Source organism: Emys orbicularis, chromosome 2 (genome assembly GCF_028017835.1).
Source record: "Emys orbicularis isolate rEmyOrb1 chromosome 2, rEmyOrb1.hap1, whole genome shotgun sequence".
NCBI classification, from domain to species: domain Eukaryota; kingdom Metazoa; phylum Chordata; order Testudines; family Emydidae; genus Emys; species Emys orbicularis.
The window spans coordinates 277,330,454-277,345,726 of NC_088684.1; the positions used below are offsets into that span (position 1 = coordinate 277,330,454).

General features: G+C 40.2%; 1 protein-coding gene across 2 annotated transcripts in view; it reads left to right on the forward strand.

Annotated features, from left to right (window-relative positions):
• The window catches only part of ESYT2 (extended synaptotagmin 2), a 144,357-nt gene that overhangs the window by 48,558 nt on the left and 80,526 nt on the right, over positions 1–15,273 (forward strand). For both annotated transcript variants that reach the window (XM_065400105.1, XM_065400106.1), the window contains exons 4-6: positions 2,776–2,852; positions 10,868–10,940; positions 11,688–11,777. In XM_065400105.1, coding sequence (XP_065256177.1) covers positions 2,776–2,852; positions 10,868–10,940; positions 11,688–11,777 — 240 coding nt within the window. The remainder of the gene's footprint in view (positions 1–2,775; positions 2,853–10,867; positions 10,941–11,687; positions 11,778–15,273) is intronic.

Here is a 15,273-nt window from a genome sequence, read left to right on the forward strand (position 1 = left end):
AAGCTCCCACCCCGCCATAAAGGTCTCCCCCTTGCTCTCACACAAATTGTGGAGCACACAGCAAGCAGCTATCACAATGGGGATATTGGTCTCGCTGAGATCACAGCGAGTGAGTAGGCTTCTCCATCTCCCCTTGAGACGGCCAAAAGCACACTCCACCACCATTCTGCACTTGCTGAGCCGGTAGTTGAATAGTTCTTTCCCTGAGTCCAGTGCGCCAGTGTAGGGCTTCATGAGCCAGGGCATTAGCGGGTATGCAGGGTCCCCGAGGATGACTGTAGGCATCTCCACATCCCCAACAGTTACTTTGTGGTCCGGGAAGTAAAGACCTTCCTGCAGCCGTCTACACAGACCAGAGTTCCTGAACACCCTAGCGTCATGAACCTTGCCAGGCCATCCAACGTAGATATTGGTAAAACGTCCCCGATGGTCCACCAGTGCTTGCAGCACCATGGAAAAGTACCCCTTTCTGTTGATGTACTGGCTTGCCTGTTGGTCCGGTGCCAGGATAGGGATGTGAGTCCCATCTATAGCCCCACCGCAGTTTGGGAATCCCATCTCGGCAAAGCCATCTCTGATGAGCTCCACGTTTCCCAGGGTCACTACCTTAGATAGCAGTAGCTTGACGATTGCCCTGGCTACTTGCATAACAGCAACCCCCACGGTAGACTTGCCCACACCAAAGTGGTTAGCGACGGACCGGTAGCTGTCTGGCGTTGCGAGCTTCCAGAGGGCTATGGCCACTCGCTTCTGGACAGTCAGGGCTGCCCGCATCCGGGTGTCCTTTCGCTTCAGGGCAGGGGACAGCAACTCACACAGTTCGAGGAAAGTCCCCTTCCGCATGCGAAAGTTGCGCAGCCACTGGGATTCATCCCAGACCTGCAGCACTATGTGGTCCCACCATTCTGTGCTTGTTTCACGGGCCCAGAATCGCCGTTCAACAGTATCAACAAGACCCAGTGACAGCGAGATGTCCTGGGCGCTGGGTCTCATGTTCTCAGAGAGGTCGGAGCTAGTGTCCGACTTCATGCCGTCACGGTGGTGCCGTAGCCTCCTCTCATGATTGATCTGCAGCTGCCTCTGGTACAGGTGGAGGAGAAGCTGCGAGGCGTTGAGAACTGCCACAACTGCAGCGATGGTCGCAGCGGGATCCATGCTCGCACTGCTGTGGCGTCTGCGCTGTCAGTAATCAGAAAAGCGCGCGAACTGATTTCCCGCCGGCGCTTTCAGGGAGGGAAGGAGGGAGGGCGTGAGTGACGGACGGATGACGACAGGCGCCCAAAAGCACCCTCGACACATTTTTTTACCCAGAAGGCATTTGGGGCTCGACCCAGAATTCCAATGGGCAGCGGGGACTGCGGGAACTGTGGGATAGCTGCCCACAGTGCACCGCTTCCAATGTCGACGCTTGCCCCGTTAGTGTGGACTCACAAAGTCTCACAAAGTCGAATTACTGTCCTTAGTGTGGACACACACGTTCGACTTAGTAATATCGATTCCACATAGTCGAATTAAATAAAATCGAAGTACTCTCGTAGTGTAGACAAGGCCTCAGTGTGCATACTCACAGGAATTGCACATGGGCAAAATTAACATTCTTACATGTACCAAGAGAGGCTATAGCAAGATGGGTCTTTGTCTTCTCTCATAAGAACACGTATTATTCAAGAATTGTAAGAATGAAAGATACAGAACATGTATTTTTACATAATTAATTCTAGCATATCCTTTTAATACAATATAGAACTATAAAATCAATTCAAATTAGCCCAAGCTTCAATGTCTTGGAATCCTACCTTTCCACTAAAAAAGTTGAAGTTTAAACTACCATAAATTAGTCTTTTCATTGTATAGTTTAGTTATTTTTGAAAAATCTAAAATGGAAACATTGGTTAATGAACTAGTTCTAACGATATAGTTTGCTGTGAGTTGTAAGGAAGGATTCAGAGGACCCTCACCCTCACTTACAAACAGACAAAATAAAATCTGTAAAAACAGTCATTAAAGAACATTAAACAGAACTATATGCTTAGCCTCATCAGCGTGTGTGTCTAATTTCTTAATTTTTCTCAGACCTGGTGTAGACCGGCCAAATTGCACTACTCTGCTATACAAGGGTATTAAAGTTTGAATCTTTCTTTCACTTCGGAGGTCAGCAAGAGCTGAAAACTTTGCAGATGCTGTGGGCAAAAAAAAAAAAAAAAAAAATCTTGAGGCTCCTATGTCACAGCTTCCCCACACTGGTTGATATGAATGAGTTGCAGTGTTCTAAATTGCATATGATTCCTGTCAGCTTCCATTAAATGCTGCTGTTTTAACAAGCCTGATAAAGGAAGTGAAGGGATGTTTCTTTTGAGGGGGGAGATTAGTGATGTCCCCTGTCAAGCAGGAAAGAGATTTTTAAGGGGAACAAAGGCTTATCATAAAATATATAGGTAAAGCCTAAAACCCAAGCCCTGGATGCTGTTTCCAGGAATGGTCTGGCAAGGTTTGTCGAGCCACAGCATGACAGCACTTGGATGAAGCTGGGTACATGGCCAGTAAATTCCCACTCCTACTTCACTGTGTTAAATTGACAAATATGTTTTAAATTGCATTTTTTAGTAATGCTTTGGTGAAATAATGTAGATAATAAATATGTAAGCAATTCCTGCTGCAACTTTGTTTATGTTACTCAATACTATATCCTTCTGTTAAAGATAAGGTTCAAAACATGACAAATTTTTGAAGAAAGTTTAACATTTTTAAATGGACACCTTATTATTATTGTTTCAGCCACTTCGGATAAATGGTGTAAAAGTGTACACTGAAAACGTAGATAAAAGACAGATCATTTTGGATCTTCAGATCAGGTAATCCTATTTATTTATTATCATATAAGAGCATGCACATCCATTATAAAAATATTTTAGAATTTATGATTTATTTTGGTTCTCATTCATGTTGTTGGGGTTTTTATAACTGAATTTGTTAGGAGGTCATTCTCAGTTCTTTAAGCAAATGTAATATCTGTTAATATAATTGTGCATATAGTCATTACCTAAAGCAGTCTGTATGTTTGCTTTATGAATACACAATTTAAAAATAACTTGAATTTTTCTAAAATGACAAGTCATCCCAATTCCCTAGCTGCCGGCGCCGTGCTTGGGGCTCCGCTCCCAGCCCCGCCCCCAGCTCTGGCTCCAGGCTTAGCCCTCTTACCCCTGTCTGCATCCCCCCCCTCCCGGAGACTCAGCCCCACTCCTGGTCCTGGGTCTGGGGGCGTGGACGAGATAAGGGGAGATGCAAGGTAAAAAGTTTGGGGACCACTGCCCTAGCCTCTGATTGCTAGAAGTTGGAAGTGGATGATAGGGGATGGATCACTAGGTGATCGCCTGTTCTGTTAATTCCCTTTGAAGCACCTGGCATTGGCCAATTCCGAAGACAGGATACTGGGCTAGATGGACCATTAGTCTGACCCAGTATGGCCGTTCTTGTGTTTTTATAGGCGTGGGAGAGCCATAGTGATACTATTTATGTCTTTCTGGCTTTCAATCTTGATTAACCTAGCAATGAATTTTCAGATATCTGTATCTCACACAGGATGTCTGCTATTGCAAGACTATTCCTCCATCCAGGAACAAATAGGCTTAAGATGAATACTTAGATGTAGTGGTTTATTACTCTCATGGACCCCAAAAGAGAAATCAACAAGTAGAATTTATTCTACTGGATGTTGCAAAGTCCATAGTTTAACTACCACATTAAACCCGTGAACATAGCCTTCATTTCCTCCAGGAGGGCCTTATTATGGGAGTGTAAGAGTGTCCAGACAAAAATTTCTGGTCTCTGTAGTCTGAGGTTCTCAGCATGTTCAGAAAAGGAAGTTTTGTATGAATTCCAACTTTAAAAACGTCCTCAGGGTAGCAACTTTATTCCAACCCCCCAAGGTCATACAGCATGACGTTGGAACCTCATTCTTGTCTTTAAAGCACAGATTGAACCCTTCCACAGTTTACAAGGCCAGAAGGGACCATTGTGAACATTTAGTCTGACCTCCTGTGTAACACGGGCCATAGAACTTCCCCAATATAATTCCTAGAAAACATCCTGTTTTGACAGGAGGTGTCATATGCAGTGTTGTAGCCATGTAGAAGGTGTCATACATCTATCCATTAGCAGCCATCAGGACGTCTACTGTATCTCCAATTAGATTAGTTTATTTGAAGTTGGAAGCTTTCGCTAATGAGACCTAGTGTTACACATTTAATTCTGTCTGGTAGTCTTCAGAACTCTCATAATATTCATTCACTTCAAGAAATATTCCTCCTTTAGTTTAGCATCAGAGTCCAGGTTTTACAAGCACTGATAATCTCAGAGCAGGATATTCATGTGTCCTGTACTGAGATTTGCTAGATAGCCATTAGTTAAACACATACTGCATATTGCTCATCCAATCTTAGCCAATGTAATTTCCTTTCTTTTTGCAGAAGTCTTCTTAAGGCCTTTGTGACCAGGCGAAGATGGCAGTGATTTATATATAATCTGCCTCATTTTGTTTGTCCAAATTTAAAGAATAATCCTGTTTTCCACCCCGGAAACACATCTGTATACTTTAGCATGAAGAAGAATAGGAAAATGTGTCTGTGCTTATCTGAAAATTTATTTCTTTGTGCAGGATCTGGCTCACCTTGGGACAAACAAATGATCCAATATAAAGATGAAAATTAACATACAAGGATTTGAGTTTGTTGTTGTTATGTAGAATTCACCATGCTCTGCAATAGGAGAAATGTTTTCCATAAATGTGTTTAACGGAGTCGAATTTAGGAAAGTAGATTTGAATTATCCTGGCTGTGGAAGTTTCCTCAACTGGAGGGTGCATCGGGAGATGGGGCACTTCTCTGTTGCCAGTGATTGACAAATCTGGTTCTGCCCAAGGTGCAAGCAGGCTGAAGTACCCAGTGTAATGGATTTGTGGACTTTGGGGCTTGTCTCCCTGGAAAGTTGGAGCTCAACCAGAGAGGGTGTATTTACAGTACACTGACTACTCTCCACTAACTCCCTATTTATTAATTCTTATTGCACACTAAAAGTGCCTTTGTGACCTTTACCTTAATTCACTCTAGGGCTTATCTATGCCGCAAACTACTATGTTGCAAGCCAGGAAGTGAATCTTTCCACACCAGCTTGCTTCACAGTAAGGTCCCATATGAACAGTGGTACAATGCAATGAAAGTCCTGGAGTGCAGCTTGGAGTATTACATTTTGAAGTAGCAGCACGCTAAGCCCTGCTCTGCAAATTTCACTGTGCTGTAGCAGTGTCTGCATGGGACTGTAGAGTCACACCTTGGCTTGCTGTCAGGGTGGATTTGATTTAAATCAAATTGATTTAAATCACTAGTCAGGAAGACTCGATTTAATCATTGATTTCTACATAAAAGTGCATTCTTGTTGGTTGTTATAACCTTAATACATATTCTTCACAACTCAGAGATAGGTGTAGGTTTCATTTTTAGAAGGTACACACTATACATTTTTAAGGTGATTTATTTTGAAAACTTTTCAGATTAGTTTTACAGCTATATCAGAAAATGAATGATTGTTTGGTTATTTTATTTACCAAAGGTAATTGAAGCAGATATTTATGAAGTCACTGGGAGGTGAACTATCTCCAATTCAACAGGTTAATCATTAACATTTTGAGGATTTTCTTGCCATAATGTATTAGGAGGAGAACATCCCCAGACAGGCATGTAAATTGTTTTATGTAACTAAAACAACAATGTTCTGTATTCTGGATTTTTTTCTTCAACAGCAAATATATAATATTTTAACAAAACAAGCATATGAATTTTTGAATTTAGTTAAACATTCAAGTTTTTTAAAATCAGGTTTGTTTTTGTTATAATTGTTTTTAACTAAAATAGTTAAATGAAATATTAAAAAATTTAATCGACTATGTCAGCCAGGTCAACATGAAAAACTTAAAATATTGTCATCTGCAGCTAACTCAGTCATCTTCACCTTCATTTTCCTGTTTGTTCATAATCTGGAAAAGCAAAACAAGCTTTCCTGCTTTTTCAGGTCCCAAACGATTTCTCAATTTGGAATGAATTAGTCCAAAGGAAGAAAATATTCTTTCTACACTGGCAGAAGAAGCTACTGCTGTTAAAAGTGAGATTATACTTCAACAGTCTCTGAATCCAAGTGCTTAAGTCACTTCCACCAGTTCACTGGTGTGACTTTCTTTAAAACATCATCAGCAAACATATATTTCTTGAATGGCTCTTATTCCCAAACTGGGTCTCTTTTGCAGCCTGCTGCCGTTATAGGTTTTCCCTTCTAGTCAGAGAATGGTATGGTAGATCTCAAATCAATGGAGGCTACACTCAGAAAGACCTCAAGACTTCTGGAATATGCTGCTCAAACAGTTTCTGTATTTCTTCACACAACGCACAGTCAACCTGTGGAGCGTTTTGCCAGAGGATGTTGTGAAGGCCGAGACTATAAGAGGGTTCAAAAAAGACCTAGATAAATTCATGGAGGATAGGCCCATCAATGGCTATTAGCCAGGATGGGCACGGATAATGTCCCTAGCCTCTATTTGCCAGAATCTTGGAATGGGTGACGGGATGGATCACTTGATGATTACCTGTTCTGTTCATTCCCTCTGGGGCACCCACCTGGCATTGGCCACTGTCGGAAGACAGGATACTGGGCTAGATGGATCTTTGGTCTGACCCAGTATGGCAGTTCTTATGTTCTTATATGGAAAGGTAGTGCAGAGTAGCTAGTGTGCTGTAAATTCATACTCTTGCTGCATGCTAACTTCCACAAGTAGACAAGCCCTTATTATTATCTAAAAAGGGAAATTTTCAGGTAAGCACAGATACATTTTCTTAATCTGCTTCGTCGTGGAAGGGAGAACATTGTCTTTTTAATTTATTTGAAAGGCTCACAAATATTGAGAGCCATTTAAGTACCGAAAAAGATACAAAAAATCTAAATGAGATGTTAATCCATTAGGTCAGTAATCCTTCTGTTAGTCTGATACTGACTCACTAATGACTGTTATGGCTTGCCAGATAAAGAATCTGCACACTTTATGGTCTATTAATTCTCCTCTTTCATACTGTGAGTAACTCCCAAAGCACTTTTATGGAACACACCGAGTGGATGAATATCTAAGAAATCAAAAGGCTGTGGATTAAAATGTTCCCCACTAGACTGTGACATGTCTCTCTGTCACTTTAGTGATCTGCAAATTAAAGTAGTCTTAAATATTTCTGGACCATTATGATCTCAATTGGATAGACTGTGCTTGTTAAATGAGACTCCAAATAGTAGGTGATGATACAGCCTAACTGTGTCGCATATACATGGGTCCAGCAAAACGTGTTAAAGGGCAAAGTTTTCTCTAATATATTTTAAGATTAAAGCTTGTTACTGATTTTTTCCAGTTTGGTGCTGTTTACTTCTAATGGCCAGTTTGTTTTGATAAACTCTTATAACAGACACAAAGACAAAGAAACTAATATATTACACACACCAAAAAAAAACATATTTAAAAACATTATTAAGATTGCAAAGTCATGCACTGAAAAATTAGGAAATGCCAGAATTAAAGTTGTCCATACAACCTTAATTTGGTCTCTTTTTAGCATATGCATTATGATACAATGTTTAATTATGTGATTCAGTACTATTTTTTTCCATAGGACCCTTGTTTCACTCAGCGCACAAGCTGGACCTGCTCTGGGGATAAATCAGGGTTGTGTAGTAAAGGAAGCTGTTGTCTGTAGGACCCCTGTTTCATCTGTTGCTCTAGCTGAGAGGTGTGTAGTGAATGAGCCAGGGGATTGCTGGAAGAGATGGTTAAGACAGTTGAATGCAGCCCTGGGGAATGGTATCTTTGGATGTGCCACAGAGTTCCTATGTGATGCTAGACAAGTCACTTAAACCAAATATTTCACAGGTGATCACTAACTGTGTGTTATGTCATTTCTGGATGCATGATTTTAGATTCTGGGGTCTGATTTGCAGAGTGCTGAGAACACATAGCTCAAACTGCAGTCAGTGGGAGCTCTGCTTTGAACTTATAAATTGCTATATAATTCTAAGTCCTCTGAAAAATCAGGTCCTAGGTATCTCAAATTGAGCACCCAAAATTAGTGGATATTTTTGACCTTACTGTCTCTGTGTCTCAGCTTCCGATCTGCATAATGAGGATAGTAATATTCAAAGGGGTGTAGTGAAAATAAATTCATTAATATCTGAAGCACTCCAATACTATAGTGAGGAGCGCCATCAAAAAACCCATGAGGAAATGAATAATTCTATATTCATAACAGGGTTTTAATAGTGTGTACTATAAATAAGACCTTCATTGAACAATGAAGAGAAAACAAAATATTGAACAGCTAGCTAAATGAATGAGGCAGTGGTTCTATGGAAAAATAGTAAGTGATTATGTAAATAAAGACTGTATTATAATGCATATGCACGAATTCAGGTTGCACATACAACCTTAATTCTGGCATTTCCTGACTTTTGATTACTTGACTTTCAAGCTTAATATTCTTTTACTGTGATTTTTGTGTGTGTGTGACTTCCTAGATTTTTAAAAAAGCAAACTGGAAAAAAAAATCTATATTGTGGCAGCATATTGATACCCAAATGGTTCATCAGCAATTTTGGAACTTTTAGATCCACCACACAGCCTTTGCCACTTCACCTAACAGAGTTATTGATAATAAGAGTAAGTTGTCATCCTCTATATGGACCACCACTAGACAGGAATGAGATACTTTGCCAGTTGGTTTCACAGATTATGCTGACTGAATAGGAAAGGTGAGACTCAAGAACGGAATCCAAGATTCCTGGCACTGGAGGGGAATGTAATCTAGTGGGTACAATCTCTTCTTCCCATTCCCCATAAGTGTAACCCTCTTCTGCCTTGACCCCCTCCAACCTGTCCCTGTTCCAGTCACATCACTTCCTTACCCCTAGCTCCTTGCCCCAGTCCCTTTCTCCTTATTTAACCAGTCCCAGCCTCCATTCCTCAGGCTTCTCATCCCAGTCTCCTTGCCAAACCATTCTCAGTTCCTCCTTCCAGTCTCCTTACCCAGCCAGTCCATACTCCTTCACCTAAGTCTTCATCTAGTCTGCTTTTCTCCTCCACCCACATCCCTCTCTTCCTGAGCTCCTTGTCCAGTCTCAGCATCCCCCCTGCATCATTGTTCCATTCTCTTTGCCCATCCAATTACAGCCTCACACTGAATCCCAGTCCTCCCAACCTGTGCTTTTTTTCCCTTTCCTGGCTCCTTGTCTAGTCTTCTTGGCCACCCAGGTGTAGCCTCCTTCCTTGGCTCACAGCTGTAGGCTCAGTTCTCCCCCTCCCTCACACCTGCTCCTTGTCCCTATCCATCCTGCCCTCAAGATCCAGTTCTTGACCCCTCTGCATTTGAAACAGTTAGCTTTGTCCTCCATGGTGCCTGGGCCTAGTAGAAGTCATTGAGAAGACAGGAGAGACAGGCTTCCTGCTGTCAGTTCAGGATTCGTCACAGCCCACAACACCTGCAATTTCAGGGAAAGTCCTGCTCAGGCCCAGGCTGGAGTAAACTCAGTGGGGATAACATCTTCAGGGATTTTAGCTGCTAAAATCGGTGAAGTGTCTACTGGGCATGTGTGAACTGTTTTTTTGTGTGGTTTTTTTTTTTTTAATCAAAAGCATACACGGGTGGGTACCTCCTCCCAACATGCAAGTCCTTGTTGCAAATCATGAGGGAGTCATAAATTTTAAGGCCACAGAGATAATTGTGATCATCTAGTCTGACCTCCTGTACAGCACAAGCTTTAGAACTTCCCCAAAATAATTCATAGAGCATATCTTTTAGAAAAACATCCAAGCTGGATTTTAAAATTGTCAGTGATGGAGATCCTTGGTAAATTGCTCCCATGGTTAATTACTCTGACCATTAAAAATTTGCACCTTATTCCCAGTCTGAATTTGTCTAGCTTCAGCTTCCAGCCATTGAACCGTGTTACACATTTCTCTGCTAGATTGAAGAGACCATTATTAAACTTCTCTTTGTTAAGCTACATAGATTGAGCTCCCTGAGTCTATCACTATAAAAAGCATGTTTTTTAATCCATTAATCATTCTTGTGGCTCTTCTCTGAACCCTCTCTAATTTATCAGCATCCTTCTTGAACTAGAGCTTTTTAAATTAAAAGTCACCAAAAAATTTTAACATGTGCAAAACAAGGATTTCCCCCCCAGCCTTGTTCATGAAAATGGCTGAACAATTTTCCAGAACAATTCAGCCTGAGTCAGACAGCATGGAAAACTTCAGCCCAAATAGTTAGTTTGGCAAAGTTATAAGCAACTGAAAACAGGGTCCTATAATTGTGTCAGACATCTATAATAAGAGATGGCCCTACTAGCTCTGCCTATAATAATCAAGGGTACTTCTCAAGATCTGAATGTTTTCTCATGGCACCATACAACAAATGAGAAAATCTATCATATAACATGTGCCACTAAAAGGAAGTGTGTATTCATAATAAGTACTTCCATTATTTCCCAGAACTATAACTTTTCTGCTTTTTTCTCTTTTACATACAGTTTTAAAGATGAGAGTACACCTCTTTCATCTGATTTTACAATCTAGCTTCAGGATAGAATTTTGTGTTAGTGCTTTAAAATGATAGTTATTTTTATATCGAATATAATTGTTTCTGAAAAGCACAACTGTTTCATATGAAATGTTTAGTGTTATTGGGAAAAGAATGCTGGAGTTAGCAATTAAATATGTGTCACAATTTTAGAGTCTAGAAATGTAAAACATTTTATACAGTACTGTAGTTTTTCTGTTTTTCCTCAGTTTTGTTGGCAATTGTGAAATTGATTTGGAGATCAAGAAATTCTTCTGCAGAGCTGGTGTAAAAAGTATACAGGTGAAGTTCAGTTTTTCTCTTGTTTCACCATAGCCACAATTTTACAAATTATCTCACATTTGTCATGACACAATTCACCAGTTGACACACAAAATATAATTTACCAATTCTTTTGCTTTTATTATTACCTCTGAATTACATAGCATTGGTCTTTGTTACATAATAATTTAAATCTCATTAGTATACTCTTGACATACTAGTTAATTTATTCTCTCAAATATGGAAATAAATGTTAAACATATGGCATGTTCTGCTGAGAACAGCATGAAGGCAAAGTAAAAGATTTTAAGAATGAATTAGTTCATAAGGTATATTTATAAGAATTCACATTAACTTGTGTCTCTGCTATACATGTATGTCTGTTGCAGCATTTTGTGGCATATGAGTAAATACATATTTCCACATTTATTATTTATTTGTAGTAAAGTAGCATCTAAGAATGTTTAGCATCAGTTGTATATAAATCAAAAGTATGCTAGTGTGACTTAACAATTTAGGGTGAATGCATCCGTTTACAGAGGACTTGCACAAAGACCTATGTACCACTTAACTCCCCCTTGTTAAGGGTTTTAGTTAGACTGAGTGGTGTATAGGGCCGTCTGCACTTGCATAAACTCACCCATAATGAAAGACTTTCAAAAAAGCAGTTATGTGTATATTTGCTACTGGGTGCACTTAATCTATATATAGTACCTAGATTGATAGGAGTCAATTACATTATCCTCCCCCCCCCTTTTTTTCCTTCAGATTCATGGTACTATGAGGGTTATCCTGGAACCACTGATTGGAGACATGCCCTTAATTGGAGCAATATCTATTTTTTTCCTTAGGAAACCCGTAAGTAAAAAAACTAGCTATGAATCATTGCTCTGCTCTTTGACTAGTGTATTAATAAGAATAGTAAGAATGAATGAGCTCTTCTGATTTTATGATGGAAAGAGACTGAAGATAAGGACTCTGTATGCATCACAAGAATTCCCTGGACTTACCTTGTCACAGGACATTATCTAGAAGGTTTGACTATTAACTTAGCAAAAGTTGCAAGGCCTTTAGTGCTAGACTTTTTTTTTTTTTTTTTAAACCTTGGAATTATATTCATAGTGAAATTAGATTCAGAGGTCTTAGACCAATAACATTTACATAACACCTTTCCTGTTAGATTTTTTTGACATATTTTAAAATCTGATTTCTGTATTCGAAATCAGACTGTTGGTACAGTCACATTTTAGAAATCTACCCTTTCTCCAGGCACTTGTGTCCGTTCAGAATGTCTCTGTACCATACAAACAACAATGAAAATAGACGCTTCTTTTGTACAACTAGCAGGAGTCTATATTTGCAAAAGCAGGTATATTCAATTTTGCAAATTCAGGGCTGATTTTAACTATAGTTAGTAGTTCTGCAGTTTCACATTTGAGTTCCTTCAGAACTCTTGGGGGAATACCATCTGGTCCTGGTGACTTACTGCTGTTTAATTTATCAATTTGTTCCAAAACCTTCTCTAATCATACCTCAATCTGGGACAGTTCCTCAGATCTGTCACCTAAAAAGAATGGTTTGGGTTTGGGAGTTGTGCTTAGAGCTGCCTCTCCATTTATCCCTTTCACCATTTCTTCTTCTGACTTGAATAGAATATAGTTTTTTTCTATCCTATTCTGAATCTGAATGTTCATTGTTGTCTCTCAATAAACATTTTCTAGAACTGTTTGTTCACAGGACACTAAAATATCCTCCAGGGCAAGTTTGTAAATCAGATAGCATTTGTATGTTTTCATTCTAGGAAAAGCCTTAGAGCAACTGATGCTACTACATCTAGATTGGTTAGAGATGTTCTGTTTGAGGAGACTTACAGCTCATAAAGCTACGAAGTCATCCTTCACAGATTGCTTCATCTGGGACAAACAATTAGTGCCTAGTAAAAGGGAATATGGGTTAAAATTGCAGTGGTATATGTAAAAATGTTAAGGAAATATTTCAAGGATAAATTGATGATAAGATAAGGGGGTGGAGTCATGTAATACTGCTACATGTAAGCAACGTTGGATGACTGGAATTTAAAAGAATATCAGTTTTGTATTTGGAAGAAGTTGATTGGCTTTTTGTGGGAGGTCAGGAAATTTATTTCTATTTCTCCCCAGAATTAACTCCCTCTCCAAAATGAGTAAAAGTATAGGGATTTAGGGGGGTTCTGTTGGTTTTGGGAGCATTTTTATCCTTTGGCATGAAAAATGTAAGAGTGTAGAGGACAGAAATGGAAGAGTTATTAAGTTGTTCAGACATGAATGGCCTATGTCCTGCTTCTGGCCCTACATGACTATATACCAGTTTCTCACAAGGGATATCACATGGAGCAGTACAGATGTTCTCACTAAACCCTCTCAATTGGATTTCTTTGTCATAGGCAGTACCTTTCTCTGTCCATTGTGTTTGGGATGGTGAGAGCCTTTGTTCATGTTAGCTCCTGGCTACTTGGCTAACAGGTGATGTAAATGCAAATCCTTTGAGTTAAGATTTTAAATTTAGATGCAAATCCCAATTAAAATCCCTTCCTAAAAGGTGTTGGTCACCTTATGAGTGACATGAGGTCAGGGCAGTACATTTTTTAGAGTCTCAAGATCTAGCAGTTGAGATTCACATGGCTAAATCCCCCCCACCAAATTCTGTGTCTTTACATGCCCATTTAGTTCTTGTGAAAGGTGCCAGATAGACAGTGAAGCAGTCTATTCTCAGAACAGGCACAGTCTGGTACTAATCTCCTTCAGATTGTAGTTCATTCTGCATTCCTTTGGACCTTAGCTGGTCTCATTTGGGTGAACTATGGTCTTTTAGAGATAGTGGACACCTATGCACTAGGCGCTAGAGTGAGAATAACGGCGCTCTTGATACAGGAAACAGAACTGGCATAGAATCGTAGGACTGGAAGGGACCCCAAGACGTCATCTAGTCCAGTCTGCTGCCCTCATGGCAGGATTAAGAGTATTATCTAGACCATCCTTGCCAGGTGTTTGTCTAACCTGCTCTTAAAAATCTCCAATGATGGAGATTCCACAATCTCCCTAGGCAATTTATTCCAGTGCTTAACTACCTTGACAGTTACAAAATTTTTCCTAATGTCCAACCTAAACTGCCCCGCTGCAATTTAAGCCCATTGCTTCTTGTCCTATCCTCAGAGGTTAAAGAGAACAATTTCTCTCCCTCCTCCTTGTAGCAACCGTTTATGTACTTGAAAACTGTTATCATGTCCCCTCTCAGTCTTCTCTTCTTCAGACTAAACAAACCCAATGTTCCCAATCTTCCCTTATAGGTCATGTTTTCTAGACCTTTAATCATTTTTGTTGCTCTTCCCTGGACTTTCGCCAATTTGTCCATATCTTTCCTGAAACGTGGTGCCCAGAACTGGATACAAAGCTCCAGTTGAGGCCTAATCAGCGTGGAGTAGAGCAGAATTACTTCTCATGTCTTGTTTACAACACTCCCGCTAATACATCCCAGAATGATGTTAGCTTTTTTTTGCAACAGTGTTACACTGTTGACTCATATTTAGCTTGAGATCCACAATAACCCCTGTGACGGGTTGAATCACAGAAACCCCCTTCGGAGCTGCCACCTGATGTGCCAAGACTACTACTTCTCCTGCTTTCCCTGCCAGCTCGGGACCCCAGCACCCTGTCTTGCTGAGCCAGACTCGCCCATCTGCTCCAACACAGACCCAGGGTCTGAATTACTTGCCCCAAAGCTGCAGACTTAACTGAAAGCATCTTACAGAAGAGTTCTTGTCTTTAACACTGAGATGCCCAACACCCAATGGGGTCTAAACCCAAATAAATCCGTTTTACCCTGTATAAAGCTTATACAGGGTAAACTCATAAATTGTTCGCCCTCTATAACACTGATAGAGAGATATGCCCAGCTGTTTGCCCCCCCAGGTATTAATACATACTCTGGGTTAATTAATAAGTAAAAAGTGATTTTATTAAATACAGAAAGTAGGATTTAAGTGGTTCCAAGTAGTAACAGACAGAACAAAGTGAATTACCAAGTAAAATAAAATAAAACATGCAAATCTAAGTCTAATACAGTAATACAACTGAGTACAGATAATATCTCACCCTGAAAGATGTTTCAGTAAGTCTCTTTCACAGACTGGACGCCTTCCTTGTCTGGGCACAATCCTTTCCCCTGGTACAGCCCTTGTTCCAGCTCAGGTGGTAGCTAGGGGATTCCTCATGATGGCTCTTTCTTTGTTCTGTTCCACCCATTTATATATCTTTTGCATAAGGCGGGAATCCTTTGTCCCTCTGGGTCCCCCCCCCCCATTCTCAATGGAAAAGCA